At 41.2% G+C, this 24,944-nt stretch overlaps 1 protein-coding gene across 1 annotated transcript in view; it reads left to right on the top strand.

The window, feature by feature from the left end:
- avl9 (AVL9 homolog (S. cerevisiase)) overlaps positions 1–24,944 on the top strand; it is a 47,865-nt gene continuing 22,921 nt past the window's right edge. The window contains exons 1-12 of the mRNA XM_034167704.1: positions 1–217; positions 4,479–4,599; positions 10,460–10,545; positions 10,867–10,938; positions 13,154–13,243; positions 13,334–13,400; positions 16,233–16,273; positions 16,360–16,398; positions 16,483–16,552; positions 18,834–19,324; positions 19,898–20,032; positions 21,685–21,904. Coding sequence (XP_034023595.1) covers positions 134–217; positions 4,479–4,599; positions 10,460–10,545; positions 10,867–10,938; positions 13,154–13,243; positions 13,334–13,400; positions 16,233–16,273; positions 16,360–16,398; positions 16,483–16,552; positions 18,834–19,324; positions 19,898–20,032; positions 21,685–21,904 — 1,516 coding nt within the window. The 5' untranslated portion in view covers positions 1–133. The remainder of the gene's footprint in view (positions 218–4,478; positions 4,600–10,459; positions 10,546–10,866; positions 10,939–13,153; positions 13,244–13,333; positions 13,401–16,232; positions 16,274–16,359; positions 16,399–16,482; positions 16,553–18,833; positions 19,325–19,897; positions 20,033–21,684; positions 21,905–24,944) is intronic.

Below are 24,944 nucleotides of genomic sequence, written 5' to 3'. Positions count from 1 at the left end.
GTGCTGATTTTTGTCTGACGGTTCGAAGCGGAAGACGAGCCCTGCGTTGCTTGGTGTTGATTCAGGCTCAGGCACAACGGCTCGCCGCTCTCTGCTGTGTTTTTGAGTAACAACACGGAGGTCGAGGGGAGACATGGAGGTTGAAGGCAGAGAAGAGTCGAAGGGACCCGTTTTGCACATTGTTGTTGTTGGGTTTCACCACAAAAAGGGCTGTCAGGTATTTGAACCGCTGCAATAAGCTAATCACAGCTAACTGCTAAATAAATTGTCTACAAGAACAATTCTACAGTTCTTCATGTTTTCGTCTAAATTTATTTTATTGAACCTGCTTAATCCTGTACCAAGTTCTAATGTCAGCTGTTTGCTTTGGGTTCACACTGTCCTGTGCGATCGATTGATTTTTACTTTAATAGTTTCACTGAACAACTTCAGCCCAAATCTCTGAGAAGCAGCAAATATTATGAATATATGAATATTCCTGTTATTAGACTAATCAGTTATGCCTTTGATTTTTATTTTGCATTTGAAGTAACAGGTATATGAAACATACATGAAACAAACAAAAAAATTGTAGAAGTCTCACATCTGGCTACACGTGCAGTAGGTCAAATATGCTTCACACACTGCCTATTTTTGATTGATTTATTTATTTTCCAGTTGATTTGTTCATACAGCGATATATCACACCACCCAAGAAACTTCACATGAGTAAGGTTTAATCCTTACCCACATAAGCAAGCTAAATGGTGACAGTGTGAAGGGAAAAAGCAGCATACCTATGGGTTAGGGATCATGTGGATGAAAACTGCGGAATGTCCTCTTTAATGACTGAGCTGGCATCTGTATGCACACTGGCTTGTCAGTTGTAGTCCATTTGAGAGACTCTGCACTTCAACTCTTAGATGTCTTTTGAGATACGGAGCGGTCATGCTCACTTCAGAGTGATGCCTCACATTCACCCGTTCACTCACATACCGATGTCAGTGTACTGCCATGCAAGATGCTCAAGTACACATTGGGAACAATTTAGGGATTAAGGACCTACCCTTAGTGAATTTTTTGAATTTTTTGGGATTTGAACTGAGGATCCTGTGGTCACTTTAACTACTTGACAAGCACTTCCCCACGTTGTGATCACTGGACTCATCTATTTTCTCTTTCCCAAAATAAGTTTTCTTGAGCCCAGTGGTGGGCACAATTATGATAATCTGATAACAGATAATTATCAAAGATAATGTTTTCATTATCGGATTATCTTTTTAGATAACTTTAAAAATCATTATCGGACTAATTATCTTCCGATACATTTTTGTCCGAAAAGTCAGCATGACTTTATTTTCCAAGACCTCTGCCTTACCGGAGCGTTGTGATTGATAGAGAGCTGGGCTTTATGGCTGCTCTCAGGGTGCCTCTGTGTCGGAAGCTGTGTAGTAAACAAGAGCTTCCAGCAGGGGCAGGATGTTCAAAGACAAAAGTGTGGCCTCATTGTTTGGGTTTGTTGTCACTTTTAATATTATTAGAAGCTATTGTGGCGTTAAAACTCAAATTCAGTTTATTAGTAGTTGCAAATGTACCAGAGACAATATTGGAATTTATCGGTTATCGGTTATTTGTAACTTCCGATACATTTTTGGGTGGTTTATCGTTTTATCTTTATCAAAGATAACTTTGATAAAATCATCTGATTATCTGTTATCGAAGTTAATTTTTTTGGTTATCTGTGCCCACCACTGCTTGAGCCACACAAACGACATTATTAGTCAAATTCACTTACCAGAGGTTTCATAAAAATTGACTCCAGTAAATGCACCTGTATGTAATTTATGAATGCGAGTGCGAACAAGGGAGCAGCCGAAGGGACTTACTTTATATGACCATGAAAAGGGCTCTTAAGGGTCATTCCTTCTCAGATCACCACCCCACCCCCAAAATGTGATTTTTTTTAAACATCACCTCCTCAAATTTTGATGAAATTTGGTATATAGGTAGTCTTTGGTGAGAAAAGGATACTTTTCAAATTTCAGCTCAATCTGACCAACGGGTCTTGAGATATCGGCATTTCACTTTTTCACTAAAAAGGCACAGCAGCTGAAATTCAAATAACCATAACTCAGCAAAAAATGGTCTGATTTTCAAAATCTTTGGAAAGGATTTTACATAAGGAATCCAAATCTGACATTTATTTTATTATCTGATAAAATTTAGGCATGATGACCTTTTGACCTACTTTTTGACCTTGAAATTAACAAATTGGGACAAATTACATTTCGATACTCTTTAATGAAAATTGTAGCCTCATATGTTATGTATAACATATTAGAAAAACTGTGAGGGTCAAATTTTTAGCTTTCAAGCAATTTGAAACTGGTACAATACATATATAACACCCGCCTCACCTGCAATGCCATCTGCATCGCGGGGGATCCCAACCACCCATGAAACTGCCTCTTCAGCCTGCTACCATCAGGGAGGAGACTGTGGAGTCTCTGGGCCAGGACCGGCCGACTGAGGGACAGTTTCACTCACCAGGTTGTCAGAGTATTCAACTCCATCCCTGCTCTTCCCCCATTGCCCCTGCTGCCCTCTCACACATAAACTCTGGATCCTAACACCCCCCTGACCGAGAGTAATGAAATTTTAATTCTCAGTATTTCTGTGTATGCATTGCAGAACTGACAAATAAAGTTGACTTGACTTGATAACTGATGCAATGTCACGCAGATCTATTGTTCTGTCAACAACAATAGTACCGTATCTGTTCTACGCAGTTTGTGAAAGTGGAAAATTCTAGAGTTGGACCTGGATGATTAAACTTGTCCCGCTTTGGGACATGTTCCAAAATATTTACAGGCACTTGGCTGTTCTCTCGCAAAACCTTTGTTGAAGTAAAAATATTGACCAGCCCAGCATTAGATGGTTTAGTGAAATTTTTTTTAATCCAAACCAGTGTTGTTGCTTTAATTTTTCAGCTGAAAATGTGCAAGTGATGGCACAGCAGACAAAGGCATTCACTCCAGTACAGCTTGTATCATCAGTAAAATATTTTAGAGCATTGAGACGATGCTTTGTGTCAAGGACTGTGGCTAACTGTTGTTTTCATTATCACTTGAAATGTCTTTTGAGCTTTCCCGGAGCAGAGGCTTGACATTTTTCATCATATTCCTCAAACAGTTCATCGGGATAGTAGGTACTTTTTCCTGTTGACTAATCTGTTCTAATTGTAGTCCTCATACCTGAAAACCTAAATCCTGTGAATGTGACTACTTGGGTGTACTGTTTTTGTTTAAATTTTTTTTTTTTACAATTAAAATTTAAGCCATCACTCATTTAAATGTTAGTCATTGTCTTTGTAAACCTCTTTTAACCGGGCTTATCTCTAATGTTTGTCGATGACATTGTGGCCTTTATTGTGATGAGGAAAAAAGTAGTAGTGATCATTTATGTGAAGCATTCAGGTAAAATAGCTCTGTGTTTTCCCAAAAGTATCATGTTCTTCCAGTCTACTGTTGATCGTAAACTCAGACTTTTCTGCATTGTTGTTGTTCTTGTCTGTGGGATGGTGGTGGTTTCTTTCTGTGGTCCAGTAAAAGGCTGCTGTGGGATGTGAACAATAAAAAAAAAAAAAAAACAAACAAAAAAACCCACAGCTTTTTTTTTTTTTTCTCTTTTAAAGGAGAAATGAGAGTGAGTACCCCCGCACAGACAGTTTTTGTTTCAGGTCATGCGGCTGCTTTGGCTCTGGTGATGGAGGATACCTGATAGGGGTCACGATCTCACACTGGGTATCAGAAGATTGGGTTCCCGGCTTTCTAATGTGTCCCTCTCCTTTTCTCTTATGAGTGTCTGTCTCCCTCCTTCACCTGCTTCCCATCTGTGTCTGGAAACACTTGAGCACTTTATTATGAAGCATGTCTTTTTTTTTTGAGGCAGCACGAGCTTTCTTTATCCTTTAAGTGAATTATTATTTTGTGTGTGTGTTTGGGAGGTTCATCAGCAAAGGTGTGGTTTGTCAGAGAATAACTGACACTGTCTGAATTCACTTTTGCTTGAACACCTGCTGTAATAATAACAACACAAACACCGTACAAGATATTCATCAAATGATGTGAAAAATCTGCATTTGTTCCTCTTACACATTGTTGACTTTGAGACTCCTGCTCAGGCTCAAAATTGTTTTTGGTGTGGTTCATCACTGTGTTTTCATCTGGTACACTATTGCCATTGTTGAAATAAAACATCTGTAGCAACTGCAGAAGAGGAGATACTGAGGTTGGATGAACCCCCCCCCCCCCCCACACACACACATATACATCTCCATTTTTGTTAAAATTCATTTTGTGTACCTTTGTGTCCATGTAGGTGATGGCCAAGTTATATGATCCAGAGGCACTTTATACACATTTTACCTGACGTTCATACTCTGTTACATATTTAAATCCATCAGTTCTGACACTTTTTTCCTCCTCCTCGATCCTTAGGTTGAGTTCTCGTACCCACCACTCATGCCAGATGAGGGTCATGACAGTAATCTGCTGCCTGAAGAGTGGAAGTATCTCCCTTTTCTTGCACTTCCTGATGGGGCACATAACTACCAGGAAGGTATGTCACATGTACAGAGTCCTGTGTGTACCACAGGTGGGCAACAAGAGAGCAGAAGGTACACGCTATAATGATAACTGATCGCCTCAGGAGGCGGCTGATGAGCTTCTGTTCTCCAATTAAAGTCCTGATGATTTGTGAATTCATCTACTGATGTGACTGGGAGCAAGGAAAGCCTGTTGTATAAATAGGCTGTTTTGAGTTGTTCAGACTGAATTGCTGATCTATCTACTGGTATTTTCATGAACAGCCATTTCGTTAGTGGCTGTTCTCTGGCAAAAAAGCCTTGTTTTCGGCAGAGGTCAGTGAAGAACGATCAAACTGATTTGAGCTGATACAAAAGCACCAGCAACTTGAATAACTGCACAGCCTGATGGACCTTGAAGGTGATGCCACTGCCTCCTGCAGTGGCAAGAAAACCACACCAGAAGGCCACAGTGGACATGGGCTCAACAAAATTGGGCAACTGAAGTTTGGCACTAGGTTGGGACATCCACATGAGTGCAAAGCCCACTGTCACTTTCAAGGTGAAATAACAGCTGTTTATTTTGAAATGTTCATGTCGAATATTACCCATGAGTCTATTTGTGAGTTACAAACCTTACAAAAATTATCTCTATTTATTTGCATTGGGCAAAATTTTTGATCTTGCACTGTGACCTTGATCTTTGCTTCCTGAACCTGAAGTGTTAATTTGTTCAACCTTGGGTGGAACTTAACTAATATACAAAGAAAAAATTGGCAAAAATTCTTCCGTTGGCTTTTGAGATATTTTAACAAACACAGACATGCATGCAGTGTGCAGACATATACCTGTCCTGCAGACGTACAGGACAGGTATGTCTGCAGGTGCTTGCACGCTTAAAAATGTTGGCTGCTCTGATCAATCTTGATTTCTGCTGTAGCATCAGAATTTGGCATACTCAACTTGAAAGCTTGAATCCTTTCTGCCTATCGAGATATTTTCTTGCCAGTTTTTAGTTCCTTGCTACCAACTGAACATTGTTTCAACATCCAAAGACTGTCCGAGGGGGGGAAATATACAGTAGTGTTCAGAAGAATAGTAGTGCTATGTGACTAAAAAGATTAATCCAGGTTTTGAGTATATTTCTTATTGTTACATGGGAAACAAGGTACCAGTACATTCTCACAAATCCAGCAAGACCAAGCATTCATGATATGCACACTCTTAAGGCTATGAAATTGGGCTATTAGTAAAAAAAAACAAAAAGTAGAAAAGGGGGTGTTCACAATAATAGTAGCATCTGCTGTTTATGCTACAAACTCAAAACTATTATGTTCAAACTGCTTTTTTAGCAATCCTGTGAATAACTAAACTAGTATTTAGCTGTATAACCACAGTTTTTCATGATTTCTTCACATCTGCAAGGCATTAATTTTGTTGGTTTGGAACCAAGATTTTGCTCGTTTACTAGTGTGCTTGGGGTCATTGTCTTGTTGAAACACCCATTTCAAGGGCATGTCCTCTTCAGAATAAGGCAGCATGACCTCTTCAAATATTTTGACATATCCAAACTGATCCATGATACCTGCTATGCGATATATAGGCCCAACACCATAGTAGGAGAAACATGCCCATATCATGATGCTTGCACCACCATGCTTCACTGTCTTCACTGTGAACTGTGGTTTGAATTCAGAGTTTGGGGGTCGTCTCACAAACTGTCTGCGGTCCTTGGACCCAAAAAGAACAATTTTACTCTCATCAGTCCACAGAATATTCCTCCATTTCACTTTAGGCCAGTTGATGTGTTCTTTGGTAAATTGTAACCTCTTCTGCACGTCTTTTATTTAACAGAGGGACTTTGCGGGGGATTCTTGCAAATAAATTAGCTTCACACAGGTGTCTTCTAACTGTCACAGCACTTACAGGTAACTCCAGACTGTCTTTGATCATCCTGGAGCTGATCAATGGGGTGAGCCTTTGCCATTCTGGTTATTCTTCTATCCATTTTGATGGTTGATTTCCGTTTTCTTCCACACGTCTCTGTTTTTTTTGTCCATTTTGAAGCATTGGAGATCATTGTAGATGAACAGCCTAGAATTTTTTGCACCTGCGTATAAGTTTCCCCTCTCCAATCAACGTTTTAATCAAACTACGCTGTTCTTCTGAACAATGTCTTGAACTCCACATCCAGCATGTTCACCTCCAAGATCGTCTGAGACCAGCCACTCGGACAGCTTCTGAAACAATCGGTTTGCATAACCAAAGAATTTCTGCACAAACTGTCAGAAACCGTCTCAGGGAAGCTCATCTGAATGCTCGTTGTCCTCATTGGGGTCTCGACCTGACTCCAGTTCGTCGTCATAACCGACTTGAGTGGACAAATGTTCACATTTGCTGGCGTTTGGCACGTTGGAGAGGTGTTCTCTTCACGGATGAATCCCGGTTCACACTGTTCAGGGCAGATGACAGACAGCGTGTGTGGCGTCGTGTGGGTGAGCGGTTTTCTGATGTCAATGTTGTGGATCGAGTGGCCCATGGTGGCAGTGGGGTTATGGTATGGGCAGGCGTCTGTTATGGACGAAGAACACAGGTGCATTTTATTGATGGCATTTTGAATGCACAGAGATACCGTGACGAGATCCTGAGGCCCATTGTTGTGTCATACATCCAAGAACATCACCTCATGTTGCAGCAGGATAATGCACGGCCCCATGTTGCAACGATCTGTACACAATTCTTGGAAGCTGAAAATGTCCCAGTTCTTCCATGGCCAGCATACTCACCGGACATGTCACCCATTGAGCATGTTTGGGATGCTCTGGACCGGCGAATACGACAGCGTGTACCAGTTCCTGCCAATATCCAGCAACTTCGCACAGCCATTGAAGAGGAGTGGACCAACATTCCACAGGCCACAATTGACAACCTGATCAACTCTATGTGAAGGAGATGTGTTGCACTGCAAGGGGCAAATGGTGGTCACACCAGATACTGACTGGTATCCCCCCCAATAAAACAAAACTACACCTTTCAGAGTGGCCTTTTATTGTGGACAGTCTAAGGCACACCTGTGCACTAATCATGGTGTCTAATCAGCATCTTGATATGGCACACCTGTGAGGTGGGATGGATTATCTCAACAAAGGAGAAGTGCTCACTATCACAGATTTAGACTGGTTTGTGAACAATATTTGAGGGAAAAGGTGATATTGTGTATGTGGAAAAAGTTTTAGATCTTTGAGTTCATCTCATACAAAATGGGAGCAAAACCAAAAGTGTTGCGTTTATATTTTTGTTGAGTGTGTATATATATGTGTGTATATGTATGTGTGCCCCAAATTGTCTTTAGTTTAATGTTGGTACAGGAACCTTGATCACATTTGAACTGAAGAGAATTTCGTGGTCCTAAAAGAGGGACACACCTGTGTCGAGTCTGCTCTGCAGGCTGCATTTATGTGACAATCGTGTGGTTCACTAGTGTTCATAATGTCCTCCACTAACAAAGAGCAAGAACAAAGCAAAAGTTTAAATTTGAATTTTCAAGTAATTATCACTGTTACCGTTGTGTCTATTCGTGATCTCACACAGTGTACTATGAAGGGCCAACGAGAAGGTTTTCAAGGTAAACGGATACTGCACCATCTGACTTCGGTGGAGGGGCGGAGCTCAGTCTGTATAAAAAAACCCCTGCAGACCGTTGGTCGCTTGTGGCACATGGTTTGAAATCACTGATCAGACTTGACCTTCTGATTTGTCCATCAGTGGCTGAATAGCTTCTGTCTGACCTTTGCGGCTGCCTTGCCATCTCGTCCAGAGAAGAAAATAACCATATTAAAAAATGCTCTCTCATCCCTGCATTAGAGATTTTGCTGCCTTGAAGCTTAGAGGTAGAGCTTTGCTGAGCCGCCCTCCTCATGAAACAAATTTGTCCTTATTCTCACTGTAATTATTCTATAACTGGGCCTCGGATCAAATGGGTCTGTGTCACACCGGGATCCCGTCCCTCAGTTTAGGAATTGTTGGTATAATGAGTGCAACCAATCCCTTGTTTTAATGGAAACTGGCCATTAAAAAATGTAAAGAATATACAAAACAATTATTCAATCTTCAACTAGATTAAAACCCTGTTCAAATAGGGGTTGGGAATGCGGCTCAAATTGGATTAAATCCAGATTGCTTTCTAGTCTAATACCATTCAGAGCTGTTTTTCAAATCCAGCTCATCCGACACGTGCGTCCAAACTCAATCCAGCTCAGGCTGAATTCTTCCTCTTTTTGCATTGCCATCCTTCACTTTTTTGTACTTGGCCTTGAGGTTCTTCATCTTGTCCCGGTACTGGCTTGCTATCTTCTCGTACCCATGAGTTGATAGCGTTGCCGCAATTAGACTTGAATTCATTTTTCTGCCCAACTTGTTGTGCATTTCCTGGTCTCCAGATTGTTTTATTGCCATCACTAACTACTACCAAAGACAAACAAGACACTATACAAATTATGAAGTTAACTTCATAATTTGACACGAACCAAATACAGTGGTCCCTCGCTATAACGCGGCCTCGCAGTTTCGCTGATTTTTTTTTTTTTTTTTTTTTTTTTAGTGCAATTTTGCATGATGCTGCTGCTTCTTTTTTTTTTTTTTTTTTTTCTTTTTTTAACAGCGCATTGTGTTCTGTGTCCTTATCAGGCGGGCCGGTCGCGGCACTGATCGGCATCACCGCGATTGCTCTCACTGCCTCCGATGCACTTACCGAGTCTGCGGACTCGGTAAGCACGACTTCTTGCAGAAAAATCTGCAGTGCTGCATGGTCTCGGTAACCGCAGCCGCAGTGCTCCGTGGCCACTGAGAGAGGTTTGCATCTTTTTAATGGCTTGGGTTCTTTGCGGGTCCCGCATCCGTACCCCGCAACGGTAACACCAGAGGCAGTGAGTGAAGGGAGAGCATGCGCATTGTGTTCTCCATGTGTCTGTTTATAATCTTCTCGCCCAGAAGAAAAAAGAGTGCCAACAACTACCCATAACTGTGTTCTTCACTCGGAAAAAGACACCTGCACCGAGGTGTCACTCAGTGGAAAAAGACGTTACAGCGGAGCAGCGCCAGGATGAAGAGGCACAGTCAGAGGAACTGTGAAATACTGGTCAGTCACTATTAATAATTTCTTATGTGTCCAACCTCGTAGGTTGATAATTAAAATTAAATTCTCTAGTCCTAAAAGCCATCATAATTATTTATAGGAAAATGTTCTATTTTTATTTCTCAAAATGTTTGGGCCTGAAAACAGGTTTTAATCTTTGGTTTCATTCTATAATACTGGACTTATTTTTCCTCTAAGGTTTGAACTTTGAGTGTTTACAGGAGAGAAAAGTGAGAAAATGTTAATGCCTGTTTAAGAAAAGTGTATAAAGTGTGTAGTGAGGGGTTTTACAGCCTTAAAACATCTATAATAATTGTAAAAACTAACGCTGACTACTTCGTGGATTTCGCCTATTGCAGGTTATTTTTAAAACGTAACTCCCGCGATAAACGAAGGACCACTGTACTGACCTCGAGCCTGGCAGTATGATGTCATGATCCCCCAGCTAGCCGGATTCAAACTACATTTGCATTTAGACCACGGTGAAGCCAGTTCAAAATGGTAAATAAAATGAGTTAAATCCGAATAGCACCATTCAGATTCAGAAAAAACCTACCCATCTTAAGCTGAATTTGGCCCGAATCTGACTTGAGCTGGATTCCCAACCCAGTCTGAATGACGTCTAACTTCAGCTATAGTCACCCAGTTTCAGGCTTGTTATAGACACATTCACACAAATGCACAGATGGACGGACCCAGTTGTAGTAGAAATCAAACCAATAAACAATTTTCTTTTTCATATGGCTGCTTTTGCTTTTCAGACACTGTGTTTTTTCACCTGCCGCCCCTCAGTGGAGAGATGAGGTGTGTCTACGGAGTTTCGTGTTATCGCCAAATAGAAGCAAAGGTCAGCATTTGTCATTGTTTCTCATAGAGGCGTAAATCTTTGTTTCCTTCCATATTATGACTGTTTTCCATTTTTATCCATCACTTCTCTCTTGTGATGGTCATTGTCACTGAGTGTAGTTTGAAAGCAGATGTGGGATGTAAAATGATCTCATCTCTTTTCTGTTTTTAATCTTTGGTGACAGAAGCAGACCAGTCATGAGTTTTGAGGCTGGTTGCAGAGCATTCACTCAGAGCCACTTAGTCACACAGTGACTCACTGAAATCTGTTTCCCTTTTTGTGTGTGTGTGTGTGTGTGTGTGTTTTTTAATCCCTCTTCAGACCCTAAAGGTCCGACAGGCTGACGTCACCAGGGAGACTGTTCAGAAGAGCGTCTGCGTCCTCAGTCGAGTGGTAAGTCAGTCAGGTGTGAGCACGGCCCTTAGTGGGTGTAGTCGCTTTACAAGGGTCCATCATTGGGGCGTGAAATATGACTGTGACCAGAAACGGAGAGAAGATGTAGAAAATGTGAAATAAAATCAAGTTCAGGAAGTACGCAGTGGCACTATAAATGTAGCGGTTTGGAGACATATTTATCCATCTGCTTCTTTTCCACTAAATGTTATGAATTACAGCTTAAGTTTTATAACATAAAATGTGACATTTACTCAAATGCTAAAGATGCATTAATCCAACCAAATAATAATTTAGTTGCAATTTACTGTACCAAAGTCTCATCATTTTTCTCGATGGCCATCTGATAATGAGATCCATCTGTGCTCAGCATAAGTCCAGTCCTATTACTGCCAAAGTCTTCAAATTGACAGGGAACATTCTTGGGACACAGACCTTGGACAAGTTCAAAGATGGCTAACCTTTGCTAATTTTAAGAGATCAAAAGATCACATTATGTTCCCTATTTTTATGCTATGAATCATGCAAATCCCCTTTGTTTTGGGGGCGGGGATGATGGCCAATCAGAGTAGAGAGGGACTGTGGCATCATTGGCTGGCCGCTGCGTTTCTGGGTAAATCTAACATCTTTCTCATATATTATGTAAAAGCTAGCAACAAATAAACATTTCTAAAACTGAAAATGCTGTTTCTGTAACCTGATAACACCTCTGGAGTAATTTACAAGACATTTGATGGATGTCAGCGTGCAGGCGCATCACACGCGGTGAAAGGTAACTTCTGCTCTTTTCAAAAGCTCATGTATGTGTACACGCACGCCCTCCTGCATATGCCATTCAAAGGTAACTAAAATAATGTTTGATTTGATTGAGTTTATTTTGCCACATCAATATAAACATACAGAGGTGAATGTGTCAGCGATACACTGATAACACAATAAAGTATAAACACTTATTTCCATTGTGGTCCTTTTGAAATTATGTGACAACATAGAGGGCTTGATTGAACATGTATAAATTGTAAATAAGACAGTAGCATTTAATTAATGTAAATAGCAATAAATGTATTAATTATACAAATAGTTTGCACTGTGATACCAATTGAAGAATTGCAAATTATAAAGAAGACAATGCTGATATGGCCGAGGGTATTTTAGCATTGCGTTATTTTTTTAATTTTATACCCCCCCATATAAAATGCTGAGCAGCTTCCTCAGCATCCTCCTCTTTGACATCTCCACCACAGACTCCAGCTCAACTCCCAGGACAGAGCCAGCTCTCCTGATGAGCTTGTTGAGTCTGTTCATGTCAGCTGCCTTCAGCCTGCTGCTCCAGCACACTACAGTGTAGAAAGTGATGCAGGAGACCACTGAGTGATAAAACATCTGCAACATATTTCTGCAGACATTGAAAGATCTGAGCCTCCTGAGGAAGTACAGTCAGCTCTGACCTTTCTTATACACAGCATCTGTGTTTACAGTCCAGTTTGTTGTCTATGTGGACACTTGTAGTAGTCCACAATGTCCACCTCAGTTCCATTGATGGTAACTGGGTTTGGACGGGTCTTTTGTCGTCTGAAGTCCACCACCAGCTCCTTCATCTCAGATACGTTGAGCTGCAGGTGGTTGAGTTCACACCACTCCACAAACCTGTCCACCACACTCCTGCACTCAGCCTCCTGGTCACTGCAGATGCAGCCCACAATGGCAGTCATACAAAAACCTCTGCAGGTGGATGATGCATCAAAAACTAAAAAGTAAATTGTGTGGAAAAAGGAGAAATGCTAACCTGAGCAGTTTTGTTTTTCTGCATTTCACAGTTTAGGCCTTCAGACTTTCATGTACCATTTTCTCTCTTTTTCTGAAGAGGTGTTGCACCAAATGAACAGAGCTGATCTATTTGCTGAGATCCATTTGGTTTTAGACATATTTGGATGGATGGATGTTCAAAACACCTGCATGGTTTAATCCTGGCCTAATTACACTGAATCAAATTTTAAATGGTCTGACTGAGGTTGTGACTGTTACGTAATGTGCATAAAATGGGCGTGTGAAAACCTCTGGACAATCAGGATCATGAGCAGTGATGAACCTGGCACACAATAGAGTCTTTGTTGAAGCACTTTATTGTAGAACTTTAGACCTTCTGCAGGTAAAACTATAATTAGTTTGATGCAATAACTGTGTTATGAGGGACAGTCTTTGTTCTGGGTTACAGCCACTCTACGGTCTGCTTCAAGCAAAACTGCAGCTCATCACACATGCCTACTTTGAGGAGAAAGACTTTTCGCAGATTTCCATTTTAGAGGTGAGTATGTGTTCTGATGGAGGGCCTGCGTGAACACAACTGTTAAACGTTATCAGTTCAACTAACCTCCTGTATCCTGTGTGTGCACAGGAGCTGTATGATCACATGAACTGCTCCCTCAAAGGATCATGTCTAGAGGGCTCACAGGTTTACCTCGGTGGGGTACACTTTTATACTTAATCCTTATATTATCCTTACATAATTGTTGCATTTTATTTGTCCAGGTACCTGGACAAAGGTTCCTTTCAGTTTCAATTCAAGGGTTTATGGTCATGTACAGAGACAAAGGAACACCAGCGGCTGTGTTGTTTCTCCAGGTAAAACTGGAGTTGCGGGGTCTGAAATTTTCATCTTAGGTGCATGTCCACTGTGAGAGACATAATCTGGAAATCACAATGTATGATTTTTTTTTTTTTTTAGTAATTTATTTGTATGTTACTGCTGCAAATAAGTATTTGACCCCCTACCAACCAGCAAGAATTCTGGCTCTCACAGACCTGTTAATTTTTCTTTAAGAAGCCCTCTTATTCTGCACACTTTACCTGGAGAGGTCTGTAATTTTTATTGTAGGTACACCTCAACGGTGAGAGACAGAATCGAAAAAAAAAAAAATCAAGAAAATTACATTGTATGATTTTTTTTTTTTTTTTTTTTTTATAATAATTAATTTGCATTTTATTGCACAAATAAGTATTTGACCCCCTACCAACCAGCAAGAATTCTGGCTCTCACAGACCTGTTCATTTTTTTTTTTTTTAAGAAGCCCTCTTATTCTCCACTCTGTACCTATATTAATTGCACCTGTTTGAACTTGTTACCTGTATAAAAGACACCTGTTCAGACACTCAATCAATCACACTCCAACCTGTCCACCATAGCCAAGACCAAAGAGCTGTCTAAGGACACCAGGGACAAAACTGTAGACCTGCACAAGGCTGGGATGGACTACAGGACAACAGGCAAGCAGCTTGGTAGAAGACAACAACTGTTATGATTATTTATTAGAAATTGGAAGAAACACAAGATGACTGTCAATCTCCCTCGGTGTGGGATTGCATGCAAGATCTCACTTTGTGGGGTAAGGATGATTCTGAGAAAGCTCAGAACTACACATGATGCTGTCATGGTTTAAAATCCTGCAGGGCAGCAAGGTCCCCCACTCAAGCCAGCACATGTCCAGGCCCATTTGAAGTTCACCATTGACCATCTGGATGATCCAGAGGAGGCATGCGAGAAGGTCATGTGGTCAGATGAGACCAAAATAGAACTTTTCGGAATCAACTCCACTTACCATGTTTAGAGGATGAGAACAACCCCAAGAAAACCATCCCAACCGTGAAGCATGGGGGTGGAAACATCATACTCTGGGGGTGCTCTTCTGCAAAGGGGACAGGACAACTGGACCGTATTGAAGAGAGGATGGATGGGGTCATGTATTGCGAGATTTTGGCAAACAACCTCGTTCCCTCAGTAAGAGCATTGAAGATGGGCCATGGCTGGGTCTTCCAGCATGACATTGACCCCAAACACACAGCCAGGGCAACTAAGGAGGGGCTCCGTAAAGGGGCTTTCACAGTGGCATATTTGTAGAGCTGCTCATTACAGCGTATCATCTACGCTGTAATGAGCAGCTCTCCGCCCACTTCACGAGGGGTTTTTTCTCAATACGCAGCAGTATGTTGAGGGCTACATGCGCAGGATGGAAGAAATTAAACCTGCTTAATTTTCTTCACGTACAGCACAGCATGGAGCCTTCATGCGAGTACACGCAGCGCTGTGCTACTGTCCGCTATTGTGAGCCCACCCACGCTTCAACACGATACTGTATGCCACTTCACATCTCCCTGTTGTTCTTCTTCAGGGCAACTAAGGAGGGGCTCTGTAAGAAGCATTTCAAGGTCCTGGAGTGGCCTGGCCAGTCTCCAGACCTGAACTCAATAGAAAATCTTTGGAGGGAGCTGAAACTCCAAACCTTAAAGATTTGGAGAAGACCTATGTGGGGGAGTGGACCAAAATCCCTGCTGCAGTGTGTGCAATCCTGGTGAAAAACTACAGGAAATGTTTGACCTCTGTAATTGCAATCAAAGGCTACTGTACCAAATATTAACTTTGATTTTCACAGGTGTTCAAATACTTATTTGTTAGCAGTAACATACAAATAAATTATTAAAAAATCATACATTGTGATTTCCGGATTTCTTTTTTTAGATTATGTCTCTCACATTGGTCATGCACCTAAGATGAAAATTTCAGACCCCTCCGTGATTTCTAAGTGGGAGAACTTGCAAAATCGCAGGGTGTTCAAATACTTATGTACTTATTTTCTTCACTGTATATATGTGTGTATTAAAGAGAACTTCTGGACCTGACTGTAGCATATTTCCTCTTTAGGATGTCTTTAGTATACTTCAAAAAAGCCTGAAAGTTGGAAAAATGTGATTCTAGGCATGCAAAATATCATTATTATAGTGAATTTAATGCTAATTGCTAATTGACTCACAAAATGGTGCAAAGCACACTGGGATGCATTTGGTGTGTAACTGCCACATACATAATGCATTTGTTATTTGAGAGGCCCATTCTCCAGCTGTTGTGTTTTTTTTTTTTTTTTGTATTATTACTACTTTTATGTAGTAATTATAGATTACATAATTTATGGTGGTAAGATGCTTATTTTTAACAGCCTGTCATTTTTGTAGTATAACCTCAGTGAGCTCATTCTTGAATCCAAATATACTTTTCAGTCTTGGTACAACAATAATTTGGTAAAATCCAATGATTACGTCATATATTTACAATGTTGTATGTTTAAAGAGACGTAACTCTAATCAGGGCTGGTAATAAAATGCATGGCGGTGGGACCCAATAATCCATAAATGTCTAAATTGGACTCTGGCCTGTGGTCAGTACATTGTGTTTTCAGTCTGTGTAATACTAAATTATTACTGAGCTCCTCACTGTTGATACTGTTTTGATGTTCTCTGTGCAGGATTATCACCAAGAGATTTAATCCTACACTTTCGACATAAGGTAGAACACAGCAACATTCAGTTTACTTTTTAAAAATGAGGACAGCATTGCTATATATTGCATATTCTGTATTTTTGTCTTCTTAGGTTCTCATTTTATTCAAGCTTATTTTACTGGAGAAGAAGGTAGGAATCAAATCTCACACCATTCTCATCTCCTCTGTTGCAGTATGGCACCAAACCTCAAACTCTGCATTTGTTTGTTTGCAGGTTCTATTCTATGTGTCTCCTGTCAGCAGACTAGTAGGATCTCTCATGACTGTGTTATCACTGTTTCCAGGTTAGAAAGTCCACAAGGAAAGCAATAATTGTAGCAAAAGAATGATGTTGGTGTTGGTATAAGTATGCCTTTAAAAAAATCCTTACAATTTGAATATAGAAATAAAGAAACTATATGACCAAAGTAGGAGCTGTGCCTGCATTCTCAGCATTATTTCAGACCAGTTTCTGGTGGGTGTTTGACTCTGCCAAGGCTGCCCCTGGTCACCAATCCTATTTAAGATAATCTTGAATGATTTCAAGGGGCAGTCATGGGCCGGAGGGTGGCTAGTTTGGTGACCTGAGAGTTGCGTCTCTGCTTTTTGCAAATGATGTGGTTCTGTTGTGTTTATCAGGCAGTGCTCCAATGCTTACTGAGCAGTGTGAAGTGACTGGGATGAGAATCAGCACCTCTGAATTTCAGACCATGGTCCTCCCTTGGAAAACAGTGGATTGTCCCCCCTGGGTCACTGCCCCAAGTGGAGGCGTTTAAGTATCTCGGAGTCTTGCTCATGTGTGGGAGTTAGTTGAAGCATGAAATCAATAGATGGATTGGGCGGTATCTGAAATCTTACGGATGCTGTATTTGTCCATCGTGGTGAAGAAGGAGCTGAGCCAGAATGTGAGGCTCTCAATTTCCCAGTCGATTTATGCTTCTATTCTCACCTGTGGTCATGAACTTTGAGTAATGACTGTAAGAATACGATCGCAGATACAAGCGACAGAAATGTGATTCCTTTGTCGGGTATTTGGGCTTACACTCCTGGACAGGGTGAGAAGCTCAACTTTCCGGGAGAGACTCAGAGTAGAGCTGCTGCTTCCTCGCATTGAAAGGAGCCAGTTGAGGTGGTTTGGGCACGTGGTGAGGATGCCCCCTGGTTGTCTCCTTAAAGGTGTCTTCCTCACTTCCAACTTCAATGAGGCCCTGGGGAATACCCAAGACACGAAGGAGAGATTATATTTCCCAGCTGGCTTAGGAATGCCTTGGGATCCCCCTGGAAGAGTTAAAGGACTTGGCTGAGGATAGGAAAGTGTGGGTTGAGCTGCTTGCTCTGCTGCCACTTAGGGCTGTCACGATTAGGAATTTCTGGAGATGATTAATTGTCAGACAAATAATTGCAATTGACGAATATATTGTCTATTTTTTTTCCTCTTTTTTCCCTTCTTTATATTCTACTATCGTAGTACAAGGCTACACAACTCTGGAAGAATGTTTGGCTTCTGTGAGTGGAGAAACTGGGAATAGTGCAACATTTCTATTTTTATCTTCTTCTGATTTGTGGTGAAATTGAAATTTCACCACAAATCTGAAATTGTTTCTCCTCATCAGTCACATTTTGTGCTTAAACACTACATTAAGCTCAAGATTGAACAAATAAATACCTTTGGAAAATAACAGCTGTTATAGTTCAGAGTTCTCACCTGCTTTTTGTGATCTGTGCGTCTGAACATCACCACAGCTTCTCCACATCACGGTTTTTTTTGCTCAGTTCATATATTCTCATTTTTTTAAATATGTTTTTAAAGATATTTGACCGTTTATTTCATCTCATGATCTCATAAATTCAGTATACGATGCGCACATGGTGTGAATAGGACGGTAACAGCAGAATCACACTGGGAGAGAAAGTTCAGAGAGAAGTAAAGGCAGCTCCACGGTTTTGGTTTTGTTTTTTTAACATGTTCACTCGGGTTAAAATCCTCTCTCTGCTCCGCGCTCGCTGTCTCACGTGCACTGATGGTTCTCAGCAGCGTGTCGTGCCTCCATTCAGGAATCTCCCTCACCCACCCCCTCCCTCGCAGTCTGCAGCCTGTTGACTCTGTGCGCGCACAAACACACACAGACACACGCACACACCGACAGCTCCTTCAGTAAACTCTGCATTTTAGACGGCTTTAAAGAAGACGGCCACTGTTTTAATCTCCCGTCTTATCCAAACGGCAGGACGGATCGCTCCTCAGCCTCTGTGTTATTGTCCTGCCTTAAGACGAGAGCGAAACAGGGTGAGTGAGGCTGCAGCACAGTGACGGCAGATTCTGAGTCGTTTTATGCTTTGTGGATAAAATAAATAATTCACGGTAATCGCGAATATGAAAAATAATTGCGAATATGAAAAATAATCGCGATTGGCGAATATTGTAATAATTACGACTGCCCTACTGCCACTGTGACCCAGATCTGGATAAGTGGTTGAAAATAAATGAATGAATGAAATAACTATGGAAAAGTAGAACTAAAGGCCTAAAATGTTATAGTAATGCTGCTTAAGAGGAATGCAGTAAGTTTGATCTTATTTGTTCAGGTATGATTGAGCATGGCCTGGTGGATTCCTCACATTACATGCCGAAGAGCAGCGTGTCGGAGGACCTGAGTTTGGTGGACAGCATCTCAGGACCTGAGGATTTTGTATCCGTGTCCGTCACAGACATCGCCAACAACACTTGGGTGCCTGAGGAAGAGCAGACTGCTCAGCATGCTGGTGTGTCGCTGTCCTCTGGCACCAGTGCTGAAAGAGATAACAGTCTTCTCAAACCGCCGTCACGCACTTCTCTGGAGTCCTCTGAGAGTGAGTGGGAAACCCTGGATCCCACTGTATTAGAGGAGGGCAATGCCAAAGGGTCGGAGGAGGTGAAAGAGGCGGAGTCAGACCTCCCTGATGCCTTTGACTCCAAACCGGGTACGCCCATCACTGTGCAACCTCAGGCAGCTGGAGCGCAGGGGGGAGTCACTCAGGGACTAGTGTCGGGTCTGAAGGAGGATCAGTACGGGCTGCCTCTCGCCATTTTCACAAAGGTAATCTTTAGGCGATAAAATGCAGACTGTGTCTTACTTTGAGTCCTTAAATGTGTGTGGTATGCTGCTTCAGTGTCACAAAAATGACTTTCATAATGTATAACCACACAAATCTGTGTTTGAGTTTGACATTTACTAACTTGACCATTTCTCTGTTAATTTTTCTGGATCATATATCTTGCTTATCACAACAGAAGACATGGGAGCATCAATAACAACAAAGAAGTGAAAACATGTAGGGAAACAAAATCGTGACCAGCGATGGCACTCTGCAGCCTCACCACTAGCTGACACTATATCCTACACACAGTAACTTTAAGGAAATTTGTATTTTAGTTTTTTTTTTTTTTTTCCCCAACCAGCTTCTGATATTGACTGTGTACTTGAAACACTTTCACCTGTGTGTGATTGCAGCTGGGTTTATATTGCATCAGGATATTGCTACAGGTTTCATGCTCCAACGGCTTCTTGTCATCTGTATGTGTGTGTATGTATGTGTTTGGATCACTTTTTTTCTGACAATAAGCTACTGGCAGATGTCATGTAGAAACTGACCTTTGCTTCTGTTGTCAGGGTTACCTGTGCCTTCCTTACATGGCCCTGCAGCAGCATCACCTCCTGTCAGATGTGACAGTACGCGGCTTCGTTGGCGGTGCGACCAACATCCTATTCCGCCAGCAGAGGCACCTCAGTGATGCTATTGTAGAGGTGAGTCCTGGTCTGCAGTGCTTACATCTTGCCTGCAAACTTCAGCTTTTAGGCTGTTGGAAGGAGGAGTAAGTCCCATATAGGTCCTGATACCCATTGGTGTTCCTGCTTATCTGCAGATTTTGTGGTGTGAAGCAGACGATATTTAAATTATTTGAAAAATCTTGAGTGGTATTTCATCCCGCATCAAATTTATTGATGCGGGATGTGTATTGGGGGAGGCTCAAAAAAAGCATTCTTCTGAAAATGGGGTTAGTATACCACATAAAGTAGTAATATTTCGTGATACAAATGGACCATATACCATTTTTAAAACACCAGTCTTTGACTATAGAAATAATTTCCAGACTTAGTTATCACCTCTGCTATAAAACCATACACCAACTTAACATATGAGCGGGTTCTCTTGTTGAGAACTGAATATTCCAGACAAATTTACCCTACAGTACCATATTGTTTTTATTGCTTATTGATTGATGTATGAAGTCCAAGGCATTCCAACTGACATGGACATGTTCATGTATCCTCCCTGGTTTTGTCTGAAGAAAACTATCTATGAAAGCCATGATTTACTTGTGTTATACTAATAAGTTCCATTACTTATGCGTCCCATTATTTAGGCTTTTATACTTTATATCATGTTGTAGAGATTTGTGTTCGATTTAAATTTAGATTTTTTTTTTTTCTTACCAAAATGGGATAATGAAATTTAAATTTCTAAAAGCCCAAGTATGGGCAGATGTTCTGTATCATGTATTTTGGAAATATTATTCCAAAGAAAGGTTGGACGACGTGATTGTTACATGCTGAAATGAAATTTGCCCTTTTTTTTCTTTGAATAAACTACTGAGACTCAGTTTCCATAGTTAAAGAGGAAAAATGTATTCCATTTTATACTGAGGTCAATATGGTCTTTCACAGGCTGTAGATTTTCAATATTTGCTATCTCTGTTCAGTTGGGGGTACATATCTCAAAGCGGTATTGAGGTTTGTGGTGTGTCTCTCAATTATTTCTTGTCACGTGGTTTGTTTTCAGTCTGCAGAAAGAAGGGATTCTGTGAATTTGTTCTTGGACATGTTGTCCCGTTAAGTCCAGTCAGTTTCATGCTTCATTAGACAGTTTGGGCGGCAGAACCACAGTAGCTACACTGAAAAAAGACAGTAGTTCAACCAACTTAATTGAATTGTTTCAATTGGGAACACCTGAATGAGACAAGTTCTTTGAAATTAAGTTAGTAAGTTAGATCAACTTTAACTTACTAACTTAATTTCAAAGCACTTGTCTCATTCAGGTGTTACCAATTGAAACAAATTATGTTGGTTCTTTTTCAGTGTACCCCCTCATCAATCATAAGTAAACAATGTTTTATACTTAATTATACCAATTTAATATGTTTTATATTAGTATTTAGTATGTTTTTATACTTATGACAATTTAATGTACACAGAATGGATAAAACCCTTTGTAATTCCTTTTTACTTTAGTTATTTGGTGATGAAAATTCAAGAAATTTTGCTTCAGATTTGTTTGCAAAAATGTATCTTTATTAAGTTTTCACCTTGTTTTATTCTGGGGAAAATTGGGAAACATTTTCTTTATTTATTTATTTGCATTTTCATAGAAAAATGAACTGTAGTATTTGGCGTTGTAGGTTGATGAAACTCGAATCCAGATCCAGGACCCTGAATTACGGAAGCTGCTGAGCCTGACCACAGCCGACTTGCGCTTTGCTGACTACCTGGTCAAACATGTGACTGAGAATCGCGATGATGTTTTCCTGGACGGGACGGGATGGGAGGGAGGCGACGAGTGGATCAGAGCTCAGTTTACTCTTTATCTCCAGAGCTTGCTGTCCTGTGTGTTACAGGAAGGTAAAAATACTGAATTTGCGGGTGACTTTGATTTTCATTAAGTTCTATATGTTTTCGTTTCTTGTCATTTTACCTGTTATGCAGGAGGTTGTATGTTTTTTTTTTTTTTTTTTTTCTTCCCTGTCTGGTTAACCTTTAACAGGACAACTTGAAAAATGACCCATTTTTTATGAAACGCTGTTTAAATAATGCGATCAGAGGAAGCAAACGTCACCCCATTCACACAACTAGTGGAACATAACAGTTAACAAAACCATTTTCATTGAATAATTTATGGAAAAAAAGTATTTTTATTATCAAAATATCAATTGGGCTCGTGATCCGTGTCGCCGACAGAACGGTCTGCCCTGCCTTCACTGCGCATGCATCATTTCTGTGCGTCAGCCGTGGTTCACCGATTATCACATTGTTTCTGCTTCAAAATGCACTCCAGTCATCATTTATCTCAGTGACAGATATCTGAAGCTTTTGTACAACAATCAGTTCCACATGGGTTCAGCATTACATCGTAATAAAAGATGGAGGAAGTGATCAGAGCGCAGCACCCAGAAGAGCTGCTGGTACTGCCTTCACTGCGCCTCTGTCATTTCAAAGCGTCAGTAGCGCCTCACCGATTATTGTCTCGTTTCTGCTTAAAACTACCTATAGAATGGTTTAAGAGGTTTTACTTTGTCATCTGATGGTTAATAATAACATTATTCCCTTTGATCGCTTTGGGTGTAGAGAGTCAGACTCAGGCGAGGTGCTGTGGTCCCAAATGACGCATGCGCAGTGGAGGCAGGGTGGACCAGTTTTTAGGGGGGGGCATTCGGTCTGCGACACCAGTCATGAAGCTCTGTCGATCAGTTCTTCATTTATACTCCATTGCAGATATTGTGAAATGCAGAAACAAACGGACACATAGTCACTAAAGACAATACTTCACTCCACCTCCAGGGGGTGAAGTTGTAATTGTTGGAAGAGGATTACCTAGCCCATACCACCTATACATCCAACCCACAGCTGCTATACAGTTTTCTGCACTTTGTGCACTTTTTATCACCACTTTTTCATGTGAACTTTTAAATAGCCAAAGTACCGCTGCAGCACTGATGTGTAGTTACACCACTTATCTCTGATCCACATCATCTTCTGTCTGTCGGATAAGCTGTTGTGTAATCTGAATTTTTTGATGCATTTCCACTTTGTCATTTCTGTTTAAATCTTTAGCACTCAGACACCAACAAGAGTGACTCTGAAAATAGCATATCATTGCAGACAGAAACTGGGCAAACATTTGTCTGATGGCTACATGTTTGGAAATACCTGCAGCTCTGAGATGGTAAAGGATTAGTGCCCTATTTAGGCCCTGAGGCTCATTGGTGTCTGTGCTTATCCCAGATTCTGTAGCGTGAGAATCTGACTCTCACTGCAGGTTCCTAACCAGCTAATATCAGTACACATTTACAGCTGGGTGGACTGAGGGAGTGCAGGTGACATTTTGTGTTCAAGGACACAGACAGGCAGCGTGACTGGGATTCAAACCCAGATCTTCTTATTGATAGCCCACGTCCTTATTCCACTGACCTACCTACTCAGCATCAAATTTGTGAAACCCCCCACCCCCCTCTCCTAATGGGAGTTTGGAATTTTTAGTTGCTTCTCTGAATGAATCTCTGTGTCATGTTCTAATTTCTGGTTCATTTATTATTTGAAAAAGCTTTTTTGATCAAAGTTCTTAATTTAATGGTGGGAACTGTTCTTTCTGTTGTGCTGTTTATCTCATATCACCCATTCTTATGCTCTGGTTGCAGCTCCAGCAGTTAATTATCTCAAAACCTCAGTAGTAGTAATAATAATAATAAAACCCCAAACAAACTAATGGATGTCTTAAACAGCAGAGAATGTCTGCTGCTTGACACATTGTGCACAAACCATCATCATAGTGAGGAAGATAGTCTCTTGATCGATTTCCAGACAGGATGGTGGATGCGGCGATGACTGAACATGCCCAGTCTTGATGCAGATACTGAACATGGTTGCTGCCAGTAGCTTCTGCCACTCAGGACCTTCCTGTTGTCCTCTGTGTTGTTCATCTCCATTTTTTCGAAAACTTCTGACTTGCTCCCTTTCTTGTTCTTTCCAGATCTTGTAATCAGTAAAGCAGTTCTTGAGGTTGTGCTTCAGGAGGTATTTGTAGCATTTCTTATGCCCTCCTCTGGGCTGTTTTTCTTCACTCAGCTGGGAGTAGATCTGCTTGGGAAATCGGCTGTCATTCATCCTAACAGCGTGACCCACCCACCGAAGCTGGCTCTGTGCTCTGGAACTTGGCTTCAGCCTGGTGATGTTGGTATTGTAGACTTCCCACCGGATGCGGAGGATACTCCTCAGGCAGCGTTGGTGGAATCACTTGAGGGTCTTCAGATGGTGGTGGTAGGTGGTCCAGGTCTCAGACCTGTACAGCAGAGTTGGCATGACAACAGCTTTGTAGATGAGGATTTTCGTCTCACTTCGAAGGTCTCTGTTGTTGAAAACACAGGTATGAAGCTGGCTGAAGGCAGTTCTTGCACACTTGAGTCTGTGTTGGAGCTCATCATCGAATGACACGTGACTGCCCCGGTGTGGAAAGTAGATTGCGTTTTCCAGGACCTGTCCATGCAGTTTCACAGCAGAAGGCTTTGGACTGACTGTGTTGGATGGAGGCTGATGCAGGACCTGTCTTCTTTAGGTTGATGTGAAGACCAATGTTGGTGCAGGCTTCATTGAGGGTTACAAGTATTTTCTAAAGACCTTCTTTCATAAAGGATGACATGCTGCTGATAACTGCATACTGGAAGTCCAGGAGCGAAGTGGTGGCGATTTTCTTCTTGGTTCTTAGTTGGTTCAGGTTGAAGAACTTTCCATCCATTCTGTACATGATATCAATTAGTGGTGGCACCTTGTCCTTGATGAGGTGGAGGACTGTTGCCATGAAGATGATGAAGAGTGTAGGGGTGATGACACAGCCATGATTTACTCCTGATTGACCATTTTAGGCTTCGGTTTTGTACTGTTTATCAGA

Source organism: Thalassophryne amazonica, chromosome 1, assembly GCF_902500255.1.
Source record: "Thalassophryne amazonica chromosome 1, fThaAma1.1, whole genome shotgun sequence".
Taxonomy (NCBI): domain Eukaryota; kingdom Metazoa; phylum Chordata; class Actinopteri; order Batrachoidiformes; family Batrachoididae; genus Thalassophryne; species Thalassophryne amazonica.
This window is presented reverse-complemented; position numbering and strand designations above follow the sequence as displayed.